The following is a 17,089-nucleotide window of genomic DNA, read 5'->3' as shown; positions in this document are numbered from 1 at the left end:
AATTTGCGTTTTAATGGTAAATATAAAAGCAGAAAAAATATATTTAAGGTAACGAATATTTTAATTTTTTTTGTAGCAATATTTACTGACGTGTCACAATGTTCGCAATAAACAATAACGGAATGGCCTACATCTGCATAGACTTCAGGTTATGTAGTATATATTTAGATTCTTATTTCAGCTTCTTTGTAGGGAAATCGAGGTTTGACTCGGGAAAAGTTCAATTTTATTTTTATCTTAGTTTTTAAGTTGGCTTTTCCATTGGCTTATAACTCAATATCACTCAAAATACCGTTCAGAGGGTTGATTCGCTACAACTCATTGTTGCCCTCGTCTAATTTTCAGACACCCTTTTATCACGGCATTTATGTCACAAACACCCCTCGCATTTCCCTGCGAAAACTTTCTGCTTTGCAAAAAGGAAATTGGCAATTTCGCCCCGAGCCTTAGTTGGGAGTGCACCACTTGTTGAGGCCTTTTTAAAAGCTTCGTCAATCCTTCCAGTTCAAAGAAGACAAAGGTTTCGTGTCTGAAAAAGAAAATTCCTCAGGTGAACAAAGTTTCTGGTGAGCACCTTTTTTGCGCTCTTTTCATTAAATTTCGGAAAGAAAAGTTTATTAATTAGAGCTTTAGGATTTAGTTGGATCTTCCTTGATTAAATAATGAAATATCGGGCAATGCGGTGTAATTATCTAGAAAGAGTTGTGGTATTAAAAGTTTTTAGGAGGAATACAAATTTATCATACCAAATTTCATAGGAAATTCTTAATGAATTTCCAACGAAGAGAAACAATTTAATTATTTTATTCGCCTAAGTCGCAAATTATTAACCTAATCCCATAGTCACAAACAGATTTCCAGTTAAGCAATTTTAATCCTGGGGTAATTCCCATTTTCAGTATAAAACAACCCGTAAATATTTTGGGATTATACATATGTACCGCCAATTTCATTGTAATCTAACTACTCCTAGATTCATCATCCAATTAGTTTACAAATTAAAGCTAAAGCTGTGACTTAGTTAGAAAGATTTAAGGGATAAACGAGAGATGCAATAACATGGTGTAAGTGAGGAGTGGGGAGCCTGTGTAGGCAAGCCCCATTGCGCCTGTAAGAACAGTTTTTGTGAGCTCCGGACAGTGTGCAATATTTACATACATACTATTCGTTTTTCTTTACATTGTTTAAGCTGCTCATGTTGATTCTTGCTTGAACTTTAATCAAGAATTCCTTTTTCAAAGTCCTCTTAAACTTCAATTCAGACCCTTCTTGCTTCTTACAGAATGAAAGGGTTTATTCCTGTAATCTCCTTTTCCATTGTTAAGGGGGATTTGTTTTGTTAAGTAATGTGTTATTTGGGAAATTGGAAGTCTGGTCTTTTCAATTATTGAGGTATGTTAGTTTTATCCGAAAGCAACCTTGTTTATTTACGAACTCGCAAATTGCATCATACGTTGAGATGTGGCATTTTTACTCATATCTACATATTTTAAACTGGGCAAGAAAAATCGAACATACATTGAAGTAAACGACACGTTTATTTTATATAAAAATCGATAAATGCTTAATGGGCAATTAGCTTTACATTTCCATTAAATATAGATTTTTGTAAATCCCATTTTACTGGGTATAATAAAAATAAAAATGTGTATTCAAATTCCGCTAAGCAAAACAGTTTTTTTCTGCTTTACTTATGCAAAGCAACTTTACACAAGCATCCGAATGCAAATAGCCCCAATGTTAAATATTGATGAAATTTGAGGCGATTTATTGGATATTACACCACGTTTCACGTGTCAGTATTACATGACATCGATTTACAAGGCACTTTGATAACCTTGGAATGTACGAAAAGAAGACCATAAATTTTTGCCTGCGGTTTCCAGACAATTTCGATGTCCAATGGAGCGCAGAAAAGTGCCAAACTCCTGGAAACAAGAGCCCTATAACCTTTAAGACTGGCAGCTATATGACAATAGATTCTGCGACTTTTTCTTCACTATCTCGCCTCAGGAAAAGTGTTTGAAAAAAAGAATTTCGTTATCTTTGCGTTATGCGGAATGAAGCCGTAATTTACATCCTTACATTTGCAGTTGGGTGGCAGCAAAGGCAACCTGCCTTGACTACATTCGTTGTATTAGGATTTGGTTAAACATTGTGGCCAGTAGTTAAGTAGGTTAATTCTTGGAGTTGTATGTCTGCAACCGTGAGATTTTTTTACTGCAGTAGTTCATGTAATTCATCAAGAGTGAGGGTTTTCTTATTTTTTTATAGTAATCATTTTTACATATTTAAGTGACAATCTGGCAAGATTGTCCTATACTTTGTAGTGTGCCGGGTTGGAATAACTATACGCGAGTCAAAAATATAAAACTTTATTTACTTCTCGATATTACAAGAGCGGAAGCGAAGAGCAAAGACCCTTCGGTGTAAGTGTTTGAGAAGACGTGTTAAGAACGTTTTTAATGGTTCTCCTCTCTGCGTGTAGACCTCCCTTATTTATACATGATACATATATGGACTTCGTTAAAGTACATTGATAAGGGTAGTTTAAACCTTAAACAGTACTGAGACCTTTGGTCTTAGTTAATTACATTTTAACGATTTAGCCGTATCAGACAAAGAAATTGTGTTTTTAAATAAATACACATTCTACTTGTGTTGTAACATTGCCCTTAGATTTCCATGTAAGAGGAGAACGCATGGGCGTAACCTGAGGTACATTACACTTTTAATACATTGAACATTGGCAATCCACCATGCTTTCGTTTGTTTCAGCAGAATTTAATTCAACAGCGTTGCCGGCAGCGCTTTTCGCTAATTCTTTGGTAGACGTTGAAGCCGCAATAAAAAGATAATTTGTCGAAGTCTATAGTTTTGGTTTCTCTCTTCCACTTTCAAATCCATTAAAAGAGATCCTGACGCACATCGTCCTTCTAAGCTACGTCTCCATTTGAGATTTTCCACTTGGTTTTCTTTGAAAATTGCCTCGACGTTTTTGCAATCCTCCCAAAAAAAAACTGAAATATCGGCATGTCATGTAGCCGAATTCCATGTCTCTATATTCGTAAAAGTGTAGACTATATATTTAGACGTTTATCAGTCACTTAAGAGGCAATAAATCTCGTAGGCCTGCACTCATAAACGCAAAAACGCGTGCTGCTTCGCTGATTGATACACAAATTACTGCATGGGATGAATATCATTGGAAAGCTCGTAAAAACCACACATGTGGTTCAAGCTTTGAATGGAGACGAGGATGCTTATTTATAAACCAGAAATATTTGTTTGGATATAAGCGCTAAATCGTAGGAATATACTGAGTGAAGCAAAAGTATAATTCAGTTTTTAGAATTTTAAAGAACGTTTTCCTTGAAGTTTTCTCTGAGAAAATTTCCTTTATTACATAATTTAATTGGTTCTCTGAAAATTGGACCTCTGAAGTTACAAAACTAGGATTTCAATGGCAATGACGTGTTGCACATCATAACAAGGGACTTTTTCTCGTAAGCATATCGAGTTAACACGTGCCAGCAAAAGCGGTGTAGTTAAAACAAACGTCGACGTTTAGACAAATAAACTTTAACTACCGGCACACATTCATAATTCCACGGTGTCAGCGAAAGTATTATTCCCGGGGCCACACACTGGCAATGCACTTTGCGGCTCTATTATCTTTACAAATGTTGAAAATTGATGTTTTGGCTTTCCAATTGTTATTGTTTTGGTTAGGCTTCATCATAAGATCAACGATTGTTTTACATAGGGAATTCATGGAACAACGTTCAATAACTCTTTAATCTCGCTATACAGACTATCGAACGACCCTTTAGGAATAGTTGAAAAATTTGACAATGCCATTGTAGTGTCGGTTAAAAAGTAATTCATACATGTGTGGGTGTGGGTGACCAGAATGATGCACGTTAATAGTATGAACTACTAGTATATTATATAAGAAATAAAGTGCTTGGTTGGGGTGATTCCGTAACCTCTTACAGACGACGACTAACTATATACCTATATCATATGCAAAGAAGTAAACGGTACTTAGAACCTAAGAATAAAACATAATGTAGCCAGAAAAAAGAACCAGACATAAACAATCTCCCTAGACGAAAGGTAATCAATATTAAGTATTTATTACCGAAAATGGGACTGTTCCCATAAACCATCTTTAATATTGTGATTTCTAACATGTAGTGCGTTTTGGGCAAGTACTATAACAGGGTTGTACTACCTGCCCTAGTACACGACACAACTAGAAGATAACTCTCAGTTTCACCGTACCACCTCTAAAACGTTTAGGAGGAATAACTGAGAAGTGTGGTAAATACCGTGGTAGTGTGTTAATGGACAAAGCTATCAGGGCTTCAATCTCCACAATGTTCGATCTATTTCTTCTATTGTATTAATAATTAGAGTTTCTCGTGTCAGAAATACTCGGTATTAATCCTTTATATCTAGCCATTCACCCAAGCGTTTCAAGTCGTTACAGACTGCTGTTGCACTAAGTTACCCTTATAGGTAGGCATTTATGTCACTATAACAATACATGTTCTGAATTATCGTTTAATTATTGCCTGGAGCCTATAGAACTAATTTCAAAGACTTCAGGTTAACTCAATAATCCAATACTCAATTCAATAAATCGGTCTGAAAACGTTTATTTGACAAATATGTCAGGAGAAAACCTCTAAAGCGCCATAAATTAACTTCTAGAGAGTGAATAAAAAAGCATTTCGATATTGGATTAATACGTAACACAATTAAGTGCTTTAGGGCTTAACTTGAAGAAGTATATTTCGGTCGAGGCATTTTTTTGCAGTCATTTTTCTACCCAGAAAATTTTTGAAAGCAATATTTCCTTTATTGTGCTCTTTGTCTTCTTCCGAACTTAAGCTGGAAGCTACATTTATTTCGATTATTAACTAGGAATCCTGCAATTAATTACTCGAAAAACACGCTCGCATTTTTATTGATAAAACATTATTTTTCAAAAAACGTTCGCACTAGAATAACATCATTTTTTACTATTTTTTTGGGTTAAATTCCAATTAATTACGATATCAATCATGTTTTAAGCGAGATTAAAGCGAGTTGGGTGGAAAATAAACATGTTACTTCCCGTTGCAAATTTCGATGCATGTTTTCACATAAAAATCGTTTGTTTGCTCGCCGATTTTTCCCACAATTTTAATCTACCGGAAAAATCTTATGATAAGTTGCGTCAACAAAGGCTAATCACGTCGTAGATCAAGTGCTACTTAATGTATTACAAAGATTTCCCTACGAACTGTGATCAATGATTTTCATTTGGGGCTTTGCTAAGTTTTCCACGGTAGTGCACTACAGTTGATTTGTCAAAGAAGAAATTTCCTGTTTGTGGATTCAATGTCAGAAAATAAACGTTAATTTGAATAAAAATGTATTTCCATTTGTGCATTCTACGATCATCGACAAAATTATCGAATATTTAAAAATTTTAGTAATTTCATGTAGAATCATTTCTTGATGAAATCGGTTAATTTAACACCTAAACTAGTAAGACCAGTTCATTTCACAAATGTTCATTAAAATTATACAGGAAGAATGATATGAAAAAAAACCTAACTTAATAACATTAATTGAGAATATTTACATTACACTTAACTACTACAGTGTAGCAAAAGCGTAAGTGTTCTTATTTAAAAAACACCTTAGTATCGAGTATTTCCTCGTTGAGCTTTAATTGCTGCAATTCTTCTCGACATGCTCCTAAGTAGAGGTTGAATGTATCCTTGAGGATTTGCGTTTCATTCATAATGGGCTGCAAACCGAACTCTTCTATTATAGTTAGAACAGGATTAATTTTCCTTATGCGCTCCTTTAGCTCATCACACATGTGTTCCATTAGATTTAAATCCGGGCTATAGGGCAGCTAATCCAATATGGAATTATGGCTGCATTCGGGTAGTTAGCCATTGTGACTGTAGCAGGTGGTCGAGCGTTATCGTTCATTAACACAAATCTTTTATACCTCATATGGCCGACGTATGGCAAAATATGATCCTGAAGGATGGCAGCGATATACCTATCCGTTGTCATTCCTCTAACTACGAGGATAATCCTAGAAGTACCCGATCATACATTTAAGGAAAAAAAAATGGAGAATATTACATAATTTCTCATCCTTTTCTTGGAGATTAACGCACTTTTCCCAACGCTGTTCTATGGATTCTATACCCTGTTTATAGTAACAGGCTCCGAACATTTCAAAATAAGCATCAACCTCGAACTCCACCTCTTTATTATTGGCAAATCTCTTTCCACTGAACCATTTTTTATGTTTGGAAATAGAACATAATCTGAGGAATTTGGCGAATAGAGGAGGTGAGGAAAAAGTTCGAAACCAAGTTGATTATTTTGGCCATTGCGATGACGAAAATGTAGACTGGTGTGTTGTCTTGATGGAATAAGACTTTCTTTTTCGTCAAATGCGGTCGTTTTTTCGTAATTTCTTCGCTCAAACGCTGCAATAAATTTGTATAATATTTTTCGTTTATTATTTTTCCTTTAGAAAGATAGTCAATAAAAATAACCCCATGCGCATCCTAAGAAACTAACGTTACCACCTTTCCTGCAGATGGAACGGTTTTCGCCTTCTTTGGAGCCGATTCTCCCCTTTGAGTCCATTGTTTTGACTGCTCTTTCGTCTCAGGTGTGAAATGAAGAACCCATGTTTCATTCATGGTTATGAATCGACGCAAACACTCTAATTTATTGCTGTGAAACTTAGCCAAACACTCCCTTAGAACATCCTCACGGCGCTGTTTTTGCTTAATTGTGAGTAATTGCGGCACCCATCTTGCGCACAACTTTCTCATATCCAATTGTTCGGTCAAAATGCTACGTTAAGTAGTTTTTGAAATATCTATCATGTCTGCTAGCGCAATTTTAACCGACGGTCTTTTAGTAGAGTTTTGTGGATTTTCATTGCAATTTCTGGAATGGTCACCTCATTAGGTCGATCATTACAGAGTTTTTCTTAGCAGCTCCTACGACTGCGTTTAAACTCTGCCAACCAATATTTTAGAGCTGTTAACGAATGACCAGATTCCCCCAGAGTAAAATCTAACTTCGCTTTATGTTGGATGGACTAAGACCTTTCGAATAAAAGTATTGAATCACGTATCAATGACCAATTTTTTCCTTGTTCGCAAAATCTCTAAAAGCGTTCATTAAAAACGGTTCCAAAACAAACACAAACCAACGTAACACCCTCAAACTTTAGACATAAACTTTTTGAGATTAGGTCTTTGTAATATAGGCAAATTTTTAACAAAAAATTGCCGTCTATATATCTATATCAGGTCGGGTTCTTCTGGGTCTATTCTCGTCCTTCCACAAGTTTGTTACGCCCCTCCCAACTTGTACCTCCCCAAAGCATAAGGCTGATAATCTAAATAAGATTACAGTTAGCGTATTGTTCCCCAACTCGTCTGTAAACATGATTTCATTCATCTGACTTCCGCAATTGAATTCTGGGCGTATACGTGAAGAGAATATTCTTGCACTACTCGTTGTTCTACTCTATATGCGTTCTGGAAAATTCCAATTGACGATTTTTGTGATTTTGGAGAAAAAAAGGAATTTTGACTGGATGTCATGCCTTTAAACCTGTTTCTTTTTATATTTTTCAGACTGTTTTCAAACTAATATTAATTTGTCTCACATTCAACAGCTCATTTTTGAGGTCCACAGAGGCCAATTTGCGGTTTCGAGAAAAACTAAGGATTAAAAAACGATCATCAATTGCTGTTGTACGCCTTTCGCGCCCTTGACCGAGTTTTTTTACGAAATTTCGTTACTGTAGATTGACTTCTCTTAAGACATTGTGCAATTTCTTTTTGCTTATATCCTTCATAATGTAGAATTGCAATTTGTACAACTTCAACGTCACTGCAATGTAATAAGTAGTAATGCTAAACGCTATCAATCGCTTAAATTCCCGACAATTAACTTAGTCCTATGTTTATTCTCAAATGATCTTTCAAGATTTCTAACATAATATGAACGAAAAGTCAAAAAGTTGTTATGATTTAATAGTCAAATTTACAGTTTACTGCAATAAATTCAAGTTGTTTTTAGATAATAGCGATAATAAAAGTTATTTGATAATTTTGTACACGAGTTTGTACGTATATTTTCGTAGGGAAACTGCTACATTAATGTACAAATTTTCCTTCATCATTTTATTCAGAAATGTATTACCGTCAGAAGTTTTTCTTAACTTTTAGTTGGAAAAACATCATAACATCCCGTAAATTAACAGGATATGACTTGCAACAAAAGTTAACAATGCCTCAAAGGTTCAGGGCTTGATTTTGTCTAGTAGCCCGAATGCGCTTAAGGCCTAATTAAGAGACTATGTCCGTTGATTGGCTTGATTACGCGCCCTTTGGCTCGTAAATTGAGCACATATCTAGGGATTGATTATTCTGTCGCGCGGCTTCAGGCTCTTGTGCATATGCGATTACTTGATTTATTTTGTATTTGTGATAAACTAACGAATGCGTGATTATACCTGATCGAAATGCTAATGTAAGGCAATCTGTGCCGCAGTTTTAATGAAAGCAAAGCAGTTGTAAATTCAATTTTTAAGGCCCTTTATTTTATAGCGATTTGTATGCGCTAGGATTTCCCAGAAACAATAGAAAATAAGTAATTTGCATTAGATTTTAAATTTTATAGGGAAGTTTGTTAGAATTTTGTTTCGTTAGTAAAATAGAGTTCCTAAAGGTTATTATTTGAGTTTCTGTTGTAGATGTTCGTTATTCATTCAGAAATTATATTGAATTATAGGTGAAATTCTTTTTACCAGAGAAAGAACTGAAATATAATTTAAACTGGTTATAATGTTATGATACGGGGAAGGTACCCGCCGAAAGGTGATAAACAATAAATTCTCTATCTTGTTGCTCTGTAATATCACGTTTAACAAAGAAGGAAATAGGCAAATTTGTCTCTGTGTTGGACTTGCTTCTTCCGCTTAAAACTCTCGTTCTTTTTGTATTATTAAAAATTCCTGACTCCATTTCTAGCTTGATATTATATTTATCTTTATTCAACTTAATTAAATTTTATAACCAAGAAAAGAACAAAACATACGCTAGCAGCCCCCGCTTGTGAGATTTTGCAAATAATAAATCAAACGGCCTTTAGCGTTGGAGAGCTCATTTCCTATTGGTCTATGTTGAAAAGAGATTTTAACATGCGCCAGATTCAAAATTAATTGGTTACGAATTTGGGTCGTTTGTGTTCAGGTTAGAACGTGTGCAGAAAAAAAATGATATAAAATGCAAGGTTTGTGTCTAGAAAGGTAAAGCTATACTGGGGATCCAATTTCAGGCTGTGTTGGCTGGATTTTCGTGTTTTCCCGATGCGATACCTCAAGATACAGTATCTTCTCTTAAGTTTTGTTCTCGTTTGAACGAGCTGTTATAGGATCTTTTTAGTACATCCATGTGAAGTCAGAAATTGGCTCATCTCACAGTTAAGCAAAATATCAAAAAGGAAAGCAATTTTGATGTTAAGTAATTGTGCAACAACATCGAGTCGCCTTTGGCACTGCAGAGTAGAATTTCTATTGGTTCATGCTAAAAAGCTTTTGTGGAATGGAAGGCATGAAATCGTCTATGGTATAATACATTACTTTTGTTTTAAATAATTTTATGCTGTCTGATTCGTAGAAGTATCCACGGTCGCACGCTACGAATACTCTCGATAATTTAAGGCAAATATTTTTTCCACAAGTGGAACCTATTAAGTAATCATTTTTTCTCATTTTAAAACCACACAGTGTCCTTTGGATATCTACGCATTTTCGAAAATAATCTAATTTCCCACTTAATTAAACATCAAAGCCCCATTGCCCTGGGGTGCAACTTTGCGACGACTTTACATCATCCCCTGCTACTGAGATTAAAGTTGCATAATAAACGAGTGACACTGAAAATTCACCATGAAAATGCTGTATACGACACATCCTTCTTGCCAAATATTATAAATTCCGTCGTTACCTCTCCGTAAAGCGCAACTTAAGGCCTATTTTTCAATAAAATAACTTCGAAAATCCAGAGACCGTGACAATTCGGGCGGAAGGATGATCAATGGTGTTGCTACATTAGTTTTCAGTGACAAAGCATGAATCAAGGGTCAAGGTCGAAAAGGCGTTATTATAAATTTTCGCGCTGTGCATAGGGTTTAATTGAGAAGTTAGGTATGGGCAGCTGAGATCGACCGCATTTGTCAATTAATTTATCTTTAACTGCATTGTCAGCGTTAGCTTCAGTACAATTTTCAGGAAATGATACACTTTCATTATTCGGAAATATACGTCGAAATCAATGAAGTTTGAATAACAGCTAAATACATGTTTATTTAATGCCTCCACAAATATGCCCATTAAAATTTAATGAAGGTTTAAACACGTAACAACGCATTTCAGGGGATGTTATTGCATCTGCGTGTATTATCGGCTGTAATTGATATGACACCGTAAATTTACCTTAGACCGGGATATTTGTGTTGCGACACTACTGCCCGATGGATTAAAACGTGAAGCGTGAAATTATTGGTTTAAAGTTGAAATAGAGGTGAAGATATTTACTCAAAAAAAAAACTCATTTCACGTTAAAAATTTTAATTTTCCTTTTCATTTCCATAATCCTCTGAAGACACCGCCTAGGGGCAAACTTTCATTAGCGATATTATTTTTGAGTAAACTCGAGTTTCTATTAGAAACAGGAGTTATGTATGAGATGCTAATAAAATAAATAAAAGATAAGACACTCGAAGCTCGGTGTGTGGCTTTAAATGCTTCATCTTTTGTTTTTTCTGCGGCACAAAGGGCAAATACCAACATCGAAATTGCTTATAAGGAATGGATGTTTTGTGTTAGTGTTCACGACACTCGCTGATTACAAATAGCACGAACGTGATGGTTTAATTAAATTTTCCAACCAACCCTAAAATATCTCTATACTGACTCTTGTTTATTGTTTGAAAAACTTTTAACAGCGCTCAACCGCGAATATTCAACGGCAATTTGAAAGGGTTGATTCCCAGATATTTATGCGTGTCAAAGTTTTGTGCAAAGGGGATTTCATTTTAATCCATTTTTGAGTAACGTAAATCCGGATATATTACGGAGCTTTTTTGATTACTCGTTATTTCATCACGTACAACCATTAGGGTTTGGCGAAATTCAACAACGATGCAAATTAGTTCCTTTAGGAAGGGTCAATTAAAGCTACTTCTTAACTCAAATTTGAATAATGTTTTAATTTGTCTAATATGCAAATTGCTTTAAATTTACCTTCAACTTTTAGTAATTAAATTACGCAAATTTCAGTCATTAAACGTTTTTCACGCACCACTCCTAACTGGGAAAAGATTCGAATAAAAAATAAAAGTTCGCACTGTGGAAAGCGGTTGTTTATGATTCGCAGCGCCCTCGGTGGCAGTTTTAGGTCCCAAAGGACGGCGTTGTTTCTTTTTGACAATAAAGCGACAATAATTGAAATCTGAACTTCCATTGCGACTCTGTCAGGGTTTCCGCAATTATTTAACGAATTAATTATTTTAAATCGTCTTAAACTAAATCGCTTTTATTCACTTCTTAATACTTAATCAACTGTCCCTTGATCGCGTTTATTCAGGCGTGAGGTACATGCAAATTGAATCCTGATCCCATTTCAATTATCCTGTTACGCGAACCCTTTGGGGGAAATTTAAGGTCTTCTGCTGGAATGCATGACAAAGTTTCCAACTTACGTATCTGTCGCTTGCAGATGTTGTTGCGGACGCACTTTGGAACAACACAAACACCTCGCCGATCCCAATCCCATGGCCCCGGGAGAGATATGGTACCCGAGCCGCTGCACCGTTGCCCGTCCGACGGACGCCTATGGAATCCTAGAATTCCAGGGGGGACCTCATCCGTCAAAAGCACAAGTAAATTAAACGGCAACACCGTATATTGTAATAAGAATATTAAGTCAGGTTGGGTACTTACTATCTCTTTAACGTCTTTTCCAAAACAATCTGACGTCAAAGTACGCTTCTGTAAAAAAATCTAGTTCTGCCTCTTTCTATCATCAGACCTTAGTGACGTATATTATTAAATGTTTTCTTAAACAAAAGCATGGTATATTGTTGCCTTTTTTCTAATTTTTCTTTTATGGAGAGTTCCTGCACTCTGCAGCAATTCAAGCCAAGTTTAATCAATGTTGCCAGTAGTATGAGTTTATTACATTAAATTTAGTTTAAGATAAATCCCTCATGTGGAATAGGAGAGCTAAAGTTTGCGAATGTAAAGATAAACTTTGAAATTGTTTGGAGATATGTCCAGTAAAAGGAATTTTAAAAAGGCTCAGCATGCAAGATTTGCTTAAGCTATCAAAGGTTCGGAAGTTTAATAATTATTTTTGCTTGAATCGAGAGTTTTCGCTAAAGCGAAGTAGAAACTCTTAAATAATTCGCATTAACCTGAGTATTTCACGTGTTACTGCCTGTTTGAAACAATAACTTCTAACGTAATTTTTTTTAAGTACATAAGGGTGGCCCACGACACCAAACCCGACCACCTTATGCAGCTCATCACACGCGAATGGGGCCTGGAGCTCCCCAAGTTGCTAATCTCAATCCAAGGGGGCAAGGCCAACTTTGAGCTTCAGCCCAAGCTTAAGAAGGTGTTGCGCAAGGGATTGTTGAAGGCTGCCCGCTCCACTGGTGCCTGGATCTTTACCGGAGGGACCAACACTGGTAAGAACTACACTTACTGCAAACAGATGAAGAACGCGAATTTTTAAACAAATTTTGTGCAACAGTTGAAATTTCTGTGTTATCTTTTAAATACGTTTAAATGAGAGCTGAAGTCTTTTATTTGGTTAATTATTAGCTGTGTTGAATGCGATTGTGTTTTAATCGCCACACAAGGCGACCAGCTGGCATTTCTATCCTATTTTTGTTTCATTTGTTGTCCATTTTTGTTCGAGCACGAGGTAATTTTATTACGGCACCTAGTTGCTCGTTGATGTTTTGATAAAGGAAATAATATCATTGTTTCGAGTTGGCCAATTTGTTTTTTAAAGGTCACTTGTTGAACTTTTAAAATAACTTTATGAAATATCGTTTTTACGGATTCATTTCACCGAAAACGGGCGGATATAAATGATTGCATTATTAGAAAACCTTCTTAGCCTTAATGGCAATTTTAAGGCTCGTTGCCCTTCATTGGATCTAACTTAAATCGAAATTGTCCCTGCAGATGAGTTTAATGCAATTTTCTTTTGGTTCTTAAAAAGTACCTCAAATATACAGAGTGATGATTTAAATTTCATATCTAGTCAGCTGTGGAATTTTACACAAGAGAAATAGAAGATAAAAAGCAAGTCATAGCTTGATCACTCCCCGCAAAAATTAATTTTTGATAAAGGAGGCGAGTGAGGTTATGTTGCTTTATTTACTTTTAATTTTGAAAATTTCCATTAAACATTAAGGCTATTTTTCAACAAAACAAGTCTAATTACTTTAAAAATTCACAATAAATTGCACAAAAAATAGCTGAAAATATTGTTCCTTCACTTCAATGCACAAATTTAGCCGACGCTTCTTACTCTCGAAGACTTTGTCGAGAACTTCTAGGGTGATATTTGCACACTCTGCTTTAATCTGTTCCTTAAGGTCTTCGATTGTGTGTACTGGTTCTCTAAAAATGTTATTTTTTAATGTTGGGAACAAGAAGTAATCCCCCTATCGTAAAGTCTGAGGACCGAGGTGGGTAGATATGCTCTGTATGTGAATTTATTAAATGATTGACATAATATTTTCTTAAATAATCTAAGGTTGTACGAGCTGTATGAGCTGTTGCTCCATCACGTTGAAAATCACTCTATTGTAATTCGTCAGAGTGTAGTTGATTAATGAATTCGTCCAATATGTTTTAATAACGCTCTGCTGTAACACTCTCGTTGAAGAAAATGGTTCGATTAAACGTCTTCAGGAGACAGCAACCCAAACTCCAATGTTTTACGGATGTAATGTAGATTTTTGAAATATGTTAGGATTATTTGCACTTCACATTCGCATATGTTGAGAGTTCACATATCCCGACAAACGAAACCAGGCTTTATCGCTACATGATAGATCCCGAAGATGTGTTCATTGTGGCCAGGTGCAATGAGTTATCCTCGTTTCATAATCTAAAGGCTGAAGTTCTTGGAACACTTGTATTTTGCAAAGGAAATAAATTTAGCTCTTTTTGAGAATTTTACCAGGTGCCACAAGATAAGTTGATCTGCTGTGACAATCTCCTCAAAGAAGTATTTGGGTTTTCATGCATTATCTGTTTTACATTTTCTACAGTGTCTGGAGTTCGTTTTTTTGGTCTTCTGCTGCCTGACTTTCTCTGAATGCTGCCGGTTTCACGGAATATATTTACAACATACTTCAGTGTATTTGCTAAGTTCAGTTCATCTCTTACAACTTTAGGGAATTTTTCACGAAATTCTCGAAAACAGGGTTGAACTTCATAAACTCATTCTCTATTAATTTTATGTCCATTACGAAAATAGGCTTCAATCATAAATGTTTTCTGCTCGTCCGTGAACACCATGTTGCGGTAGGTACAAGAAACCGAATTTAAACAAACGATAATGTGGTCTTAAAAAAAACAATTATTTATAAAACGGATAAAATGAATAAAGTAACAGAAAGAAAAACGAAATAATGCAAAGGTCGAATGGTAAATAATAAAAATAATAAATAATGATTAGCTAAATGTCTCCGGAAAAAGCGTTTCGGTATGAGAAATTAGCAAATGATGTAGGTTACTTAGATAACCAAATATACACAAACGATAATCGACGTACGTTCTTTTCTTCAACAAATTCCACAGCTTACTAGATATTAAATTTAAATGATCACTCTGTACTTTTAACGAACGATTAAGTTTGACTTTAACGTCTAATCGGAGTCAGAAAATTGCCTCGTTTTGGTCTGCCCGAATTTATTTATTAGCACACTTGAGAGATTTCGCATTTTACGACCGAAGGAAATTTCGCAAGCACAAAAGGCCAAATCTCAACAATTAGAGTTATTAAAAGGAGCCCAAATTTAAGGTCAAAAATGTTTCAAGATTTTCGCATTAATGTCTAAATGCGGACGTTGAACATGCATTATATACGATATATACGTATTTGTGTAAAAGGGGTGGGTTAGATAAGCGGAAATAGTTTGAAATGTTGGAAAATTTAACATTAAAATAACTCATAATTAAGTTAAAAAGTATCACTAGTCGAGTTAATGCATGTCTAAATTTCGGGGTGCATTTGTATGTTACAATTCGGTTCTGACCAATTGCGTGCCTCCGGGGGTAGAAGTTCGTCAATAAATTCGTCGTATTTGGGTAATTATTTCTTAAGAAATAAATTACATGCAAATAATTTCAAATGCATTTTTTTTATTATGTTCTTCAATGTCGAACAATAAAATCGAATTTATTTTCTTTTGTTGATATGTGTCGTTCATCATTGTTTAAGTTGTCTATAAATACGGACTGTAATATTATTCGGATTACGCTTTTTTCATATATTTAATTATATTTGTATAATATTTTATTATATTTTTGAGCTAAAAAGTGCTGCCAAAATCATTCAAGTCTGAACAGTTATTTAATTTGTGTGGAACTAAATCGAGCCCTAAAGGGATCTGGTAAAAACATATTCAGAAAATATTTCTATGAAAGCATTAAATAACGCCGTTATTTTAGCTAAATTTCAGGGGCAAATCTGTGGATGAAATGAATGTGTAAAACGCTATGCGGATTTTCAATTTCGATACCAAAAGCGTAATTTGCACCAGGAAATAAAAAGGCCTCGTCTACGGGGTCATAAAAGTCGCTTGGTAACTTTTACTCAACATTTTTATTAGAACCCAAAAATTATATTAGAACTTCCTTACTGCCCTAGGATTATTACTTTTCCTTTTCTTTTGTTTCTTTTCTTTTGGTTTACTGCAGTGGGAGCCAGAGATTATCCAGCGTGCTCAGGCCATAAGTACGGTTTCGTTTATGGTATTTATTGGACAAAAACTCCAAAAACGACATACTGTGTAGCTTCTCTTTTGCTTCTCGAAATTTAGAATGACGTAAAGAAGCCAGCGTCGGGAACATTCATATAAGCTTTCCTGTTTATTAGTCAGCGACAGATGGCGGCAAAACATATTGCGATACACGAAAGGTTTGCTTTTGCGAATTTTAAAATTGAACATTTTCATTTAATCTATATATAATAATAAGCAAATGAAGTTAAGGGGCTTTATTAGTTTTTTCGGCAATTGCCACGGATATCACCGATATTATAATACATCGCCAAGTTGCTCATTATTGAAATTTCGTATTGATTCAGAGAATAAATATTCAAAAAAAGTATAAATCCCGGGCACTATGCTCATCACAAATAAAATATGCCGTAAAACGACCCCACGTGAAATGAAATAATATAATAACGCCTCCATTGTCTCAAATCGGCTAATTCGCCGAGAATTTACGCCACCGTTTCGGAGCCAAATGGGAACTTAAATTTTCAAATGTTATTCTTGTCGCATTTCTTTTTCCTATGTTTCATTCTAATTTGGAGAGGCGTAAATTTGAGCTTTTTGCAGGTGTTACGCGGCATGTGGGAGATGCCCTTTTACTCGAACGATCCCAGAGAACGGGCAGAGTCAACACGTTAGGAATCGCGCCGTGGGGCATCGTGGAGAATAACCAGGACCTTATCGGGCACAACACCGAGGTGCCCTATCATTCGATCTCATCGCCAAGGTAAATATTACCAAATTCTTTTTCAGTGGTCATGGAATAGGATATGGCACATTGGCAGAGTTCCAATACAACGAACGACCTTTATTAGATTTTATTGCCAGGAGATAACGCGACTAAAATTCCAAAAATCGAATTATCAGCAAATGTGGTGTGAAAAATGTTTAAAACTGTTCTATAATTCTCACATTCCTTTACCATTTTGTTACAGTTCAGAATTCTTTGTAT

The 17,089-nt window shown here is 35.3% G+C and overlaps 1 protein-coding gene across 10 annotated transcripts in view; it reads left to right on the top strand.

The window, feature by feature from the left end:
- Trpm (transient receptor potential cation channel, subfamily M) overlaps positions 1-17,089 on the top strand; it is a 50,146-nt gene that overhangs the window by 18,117 nt on the left and 14,940 nt on the right. For all 10 annotated transcript variants that reach the window (XM_066388771.1, XM_066388763.1, XM_066388770.1 and 7 more), the window contains 3 exons: positions 11,832-11,994; positions 12,591-12,804; positions 16,705-16,864. In XM_066388771.1, the coding sequence (XP_066244868.1) occupies positions 11,832-11,994; positions 12,591-12,804; positions 16,705-16,864 (537 nt within the window). The remainder of the gene's footprint in view (positions 1-11,831; positions 11,995-12,590; positions 12,805-16,704; positions 16,865-17,089) is intronic.

The sequence above is a fragment of the Euwallacea similis genome, chromosome 4 (assembly GCF_039881205.1).
Source record: "Euwallacea similis isolate ESF13 chromosome 4, ESF131.1, whole genome shotgun sequence".
In the NCBI taxonomy this organism is placed as follows: Eukaryota; Metazoa; Arthropoda; class Insecta; order Coleoptera; family Curculionidae; genus Euwallacea; species Euwallacea similis.
Note: the sequence above shows the minus strand (reverse complement) of the source record. Positions and strands in the feature narration are given on the sequence as shown.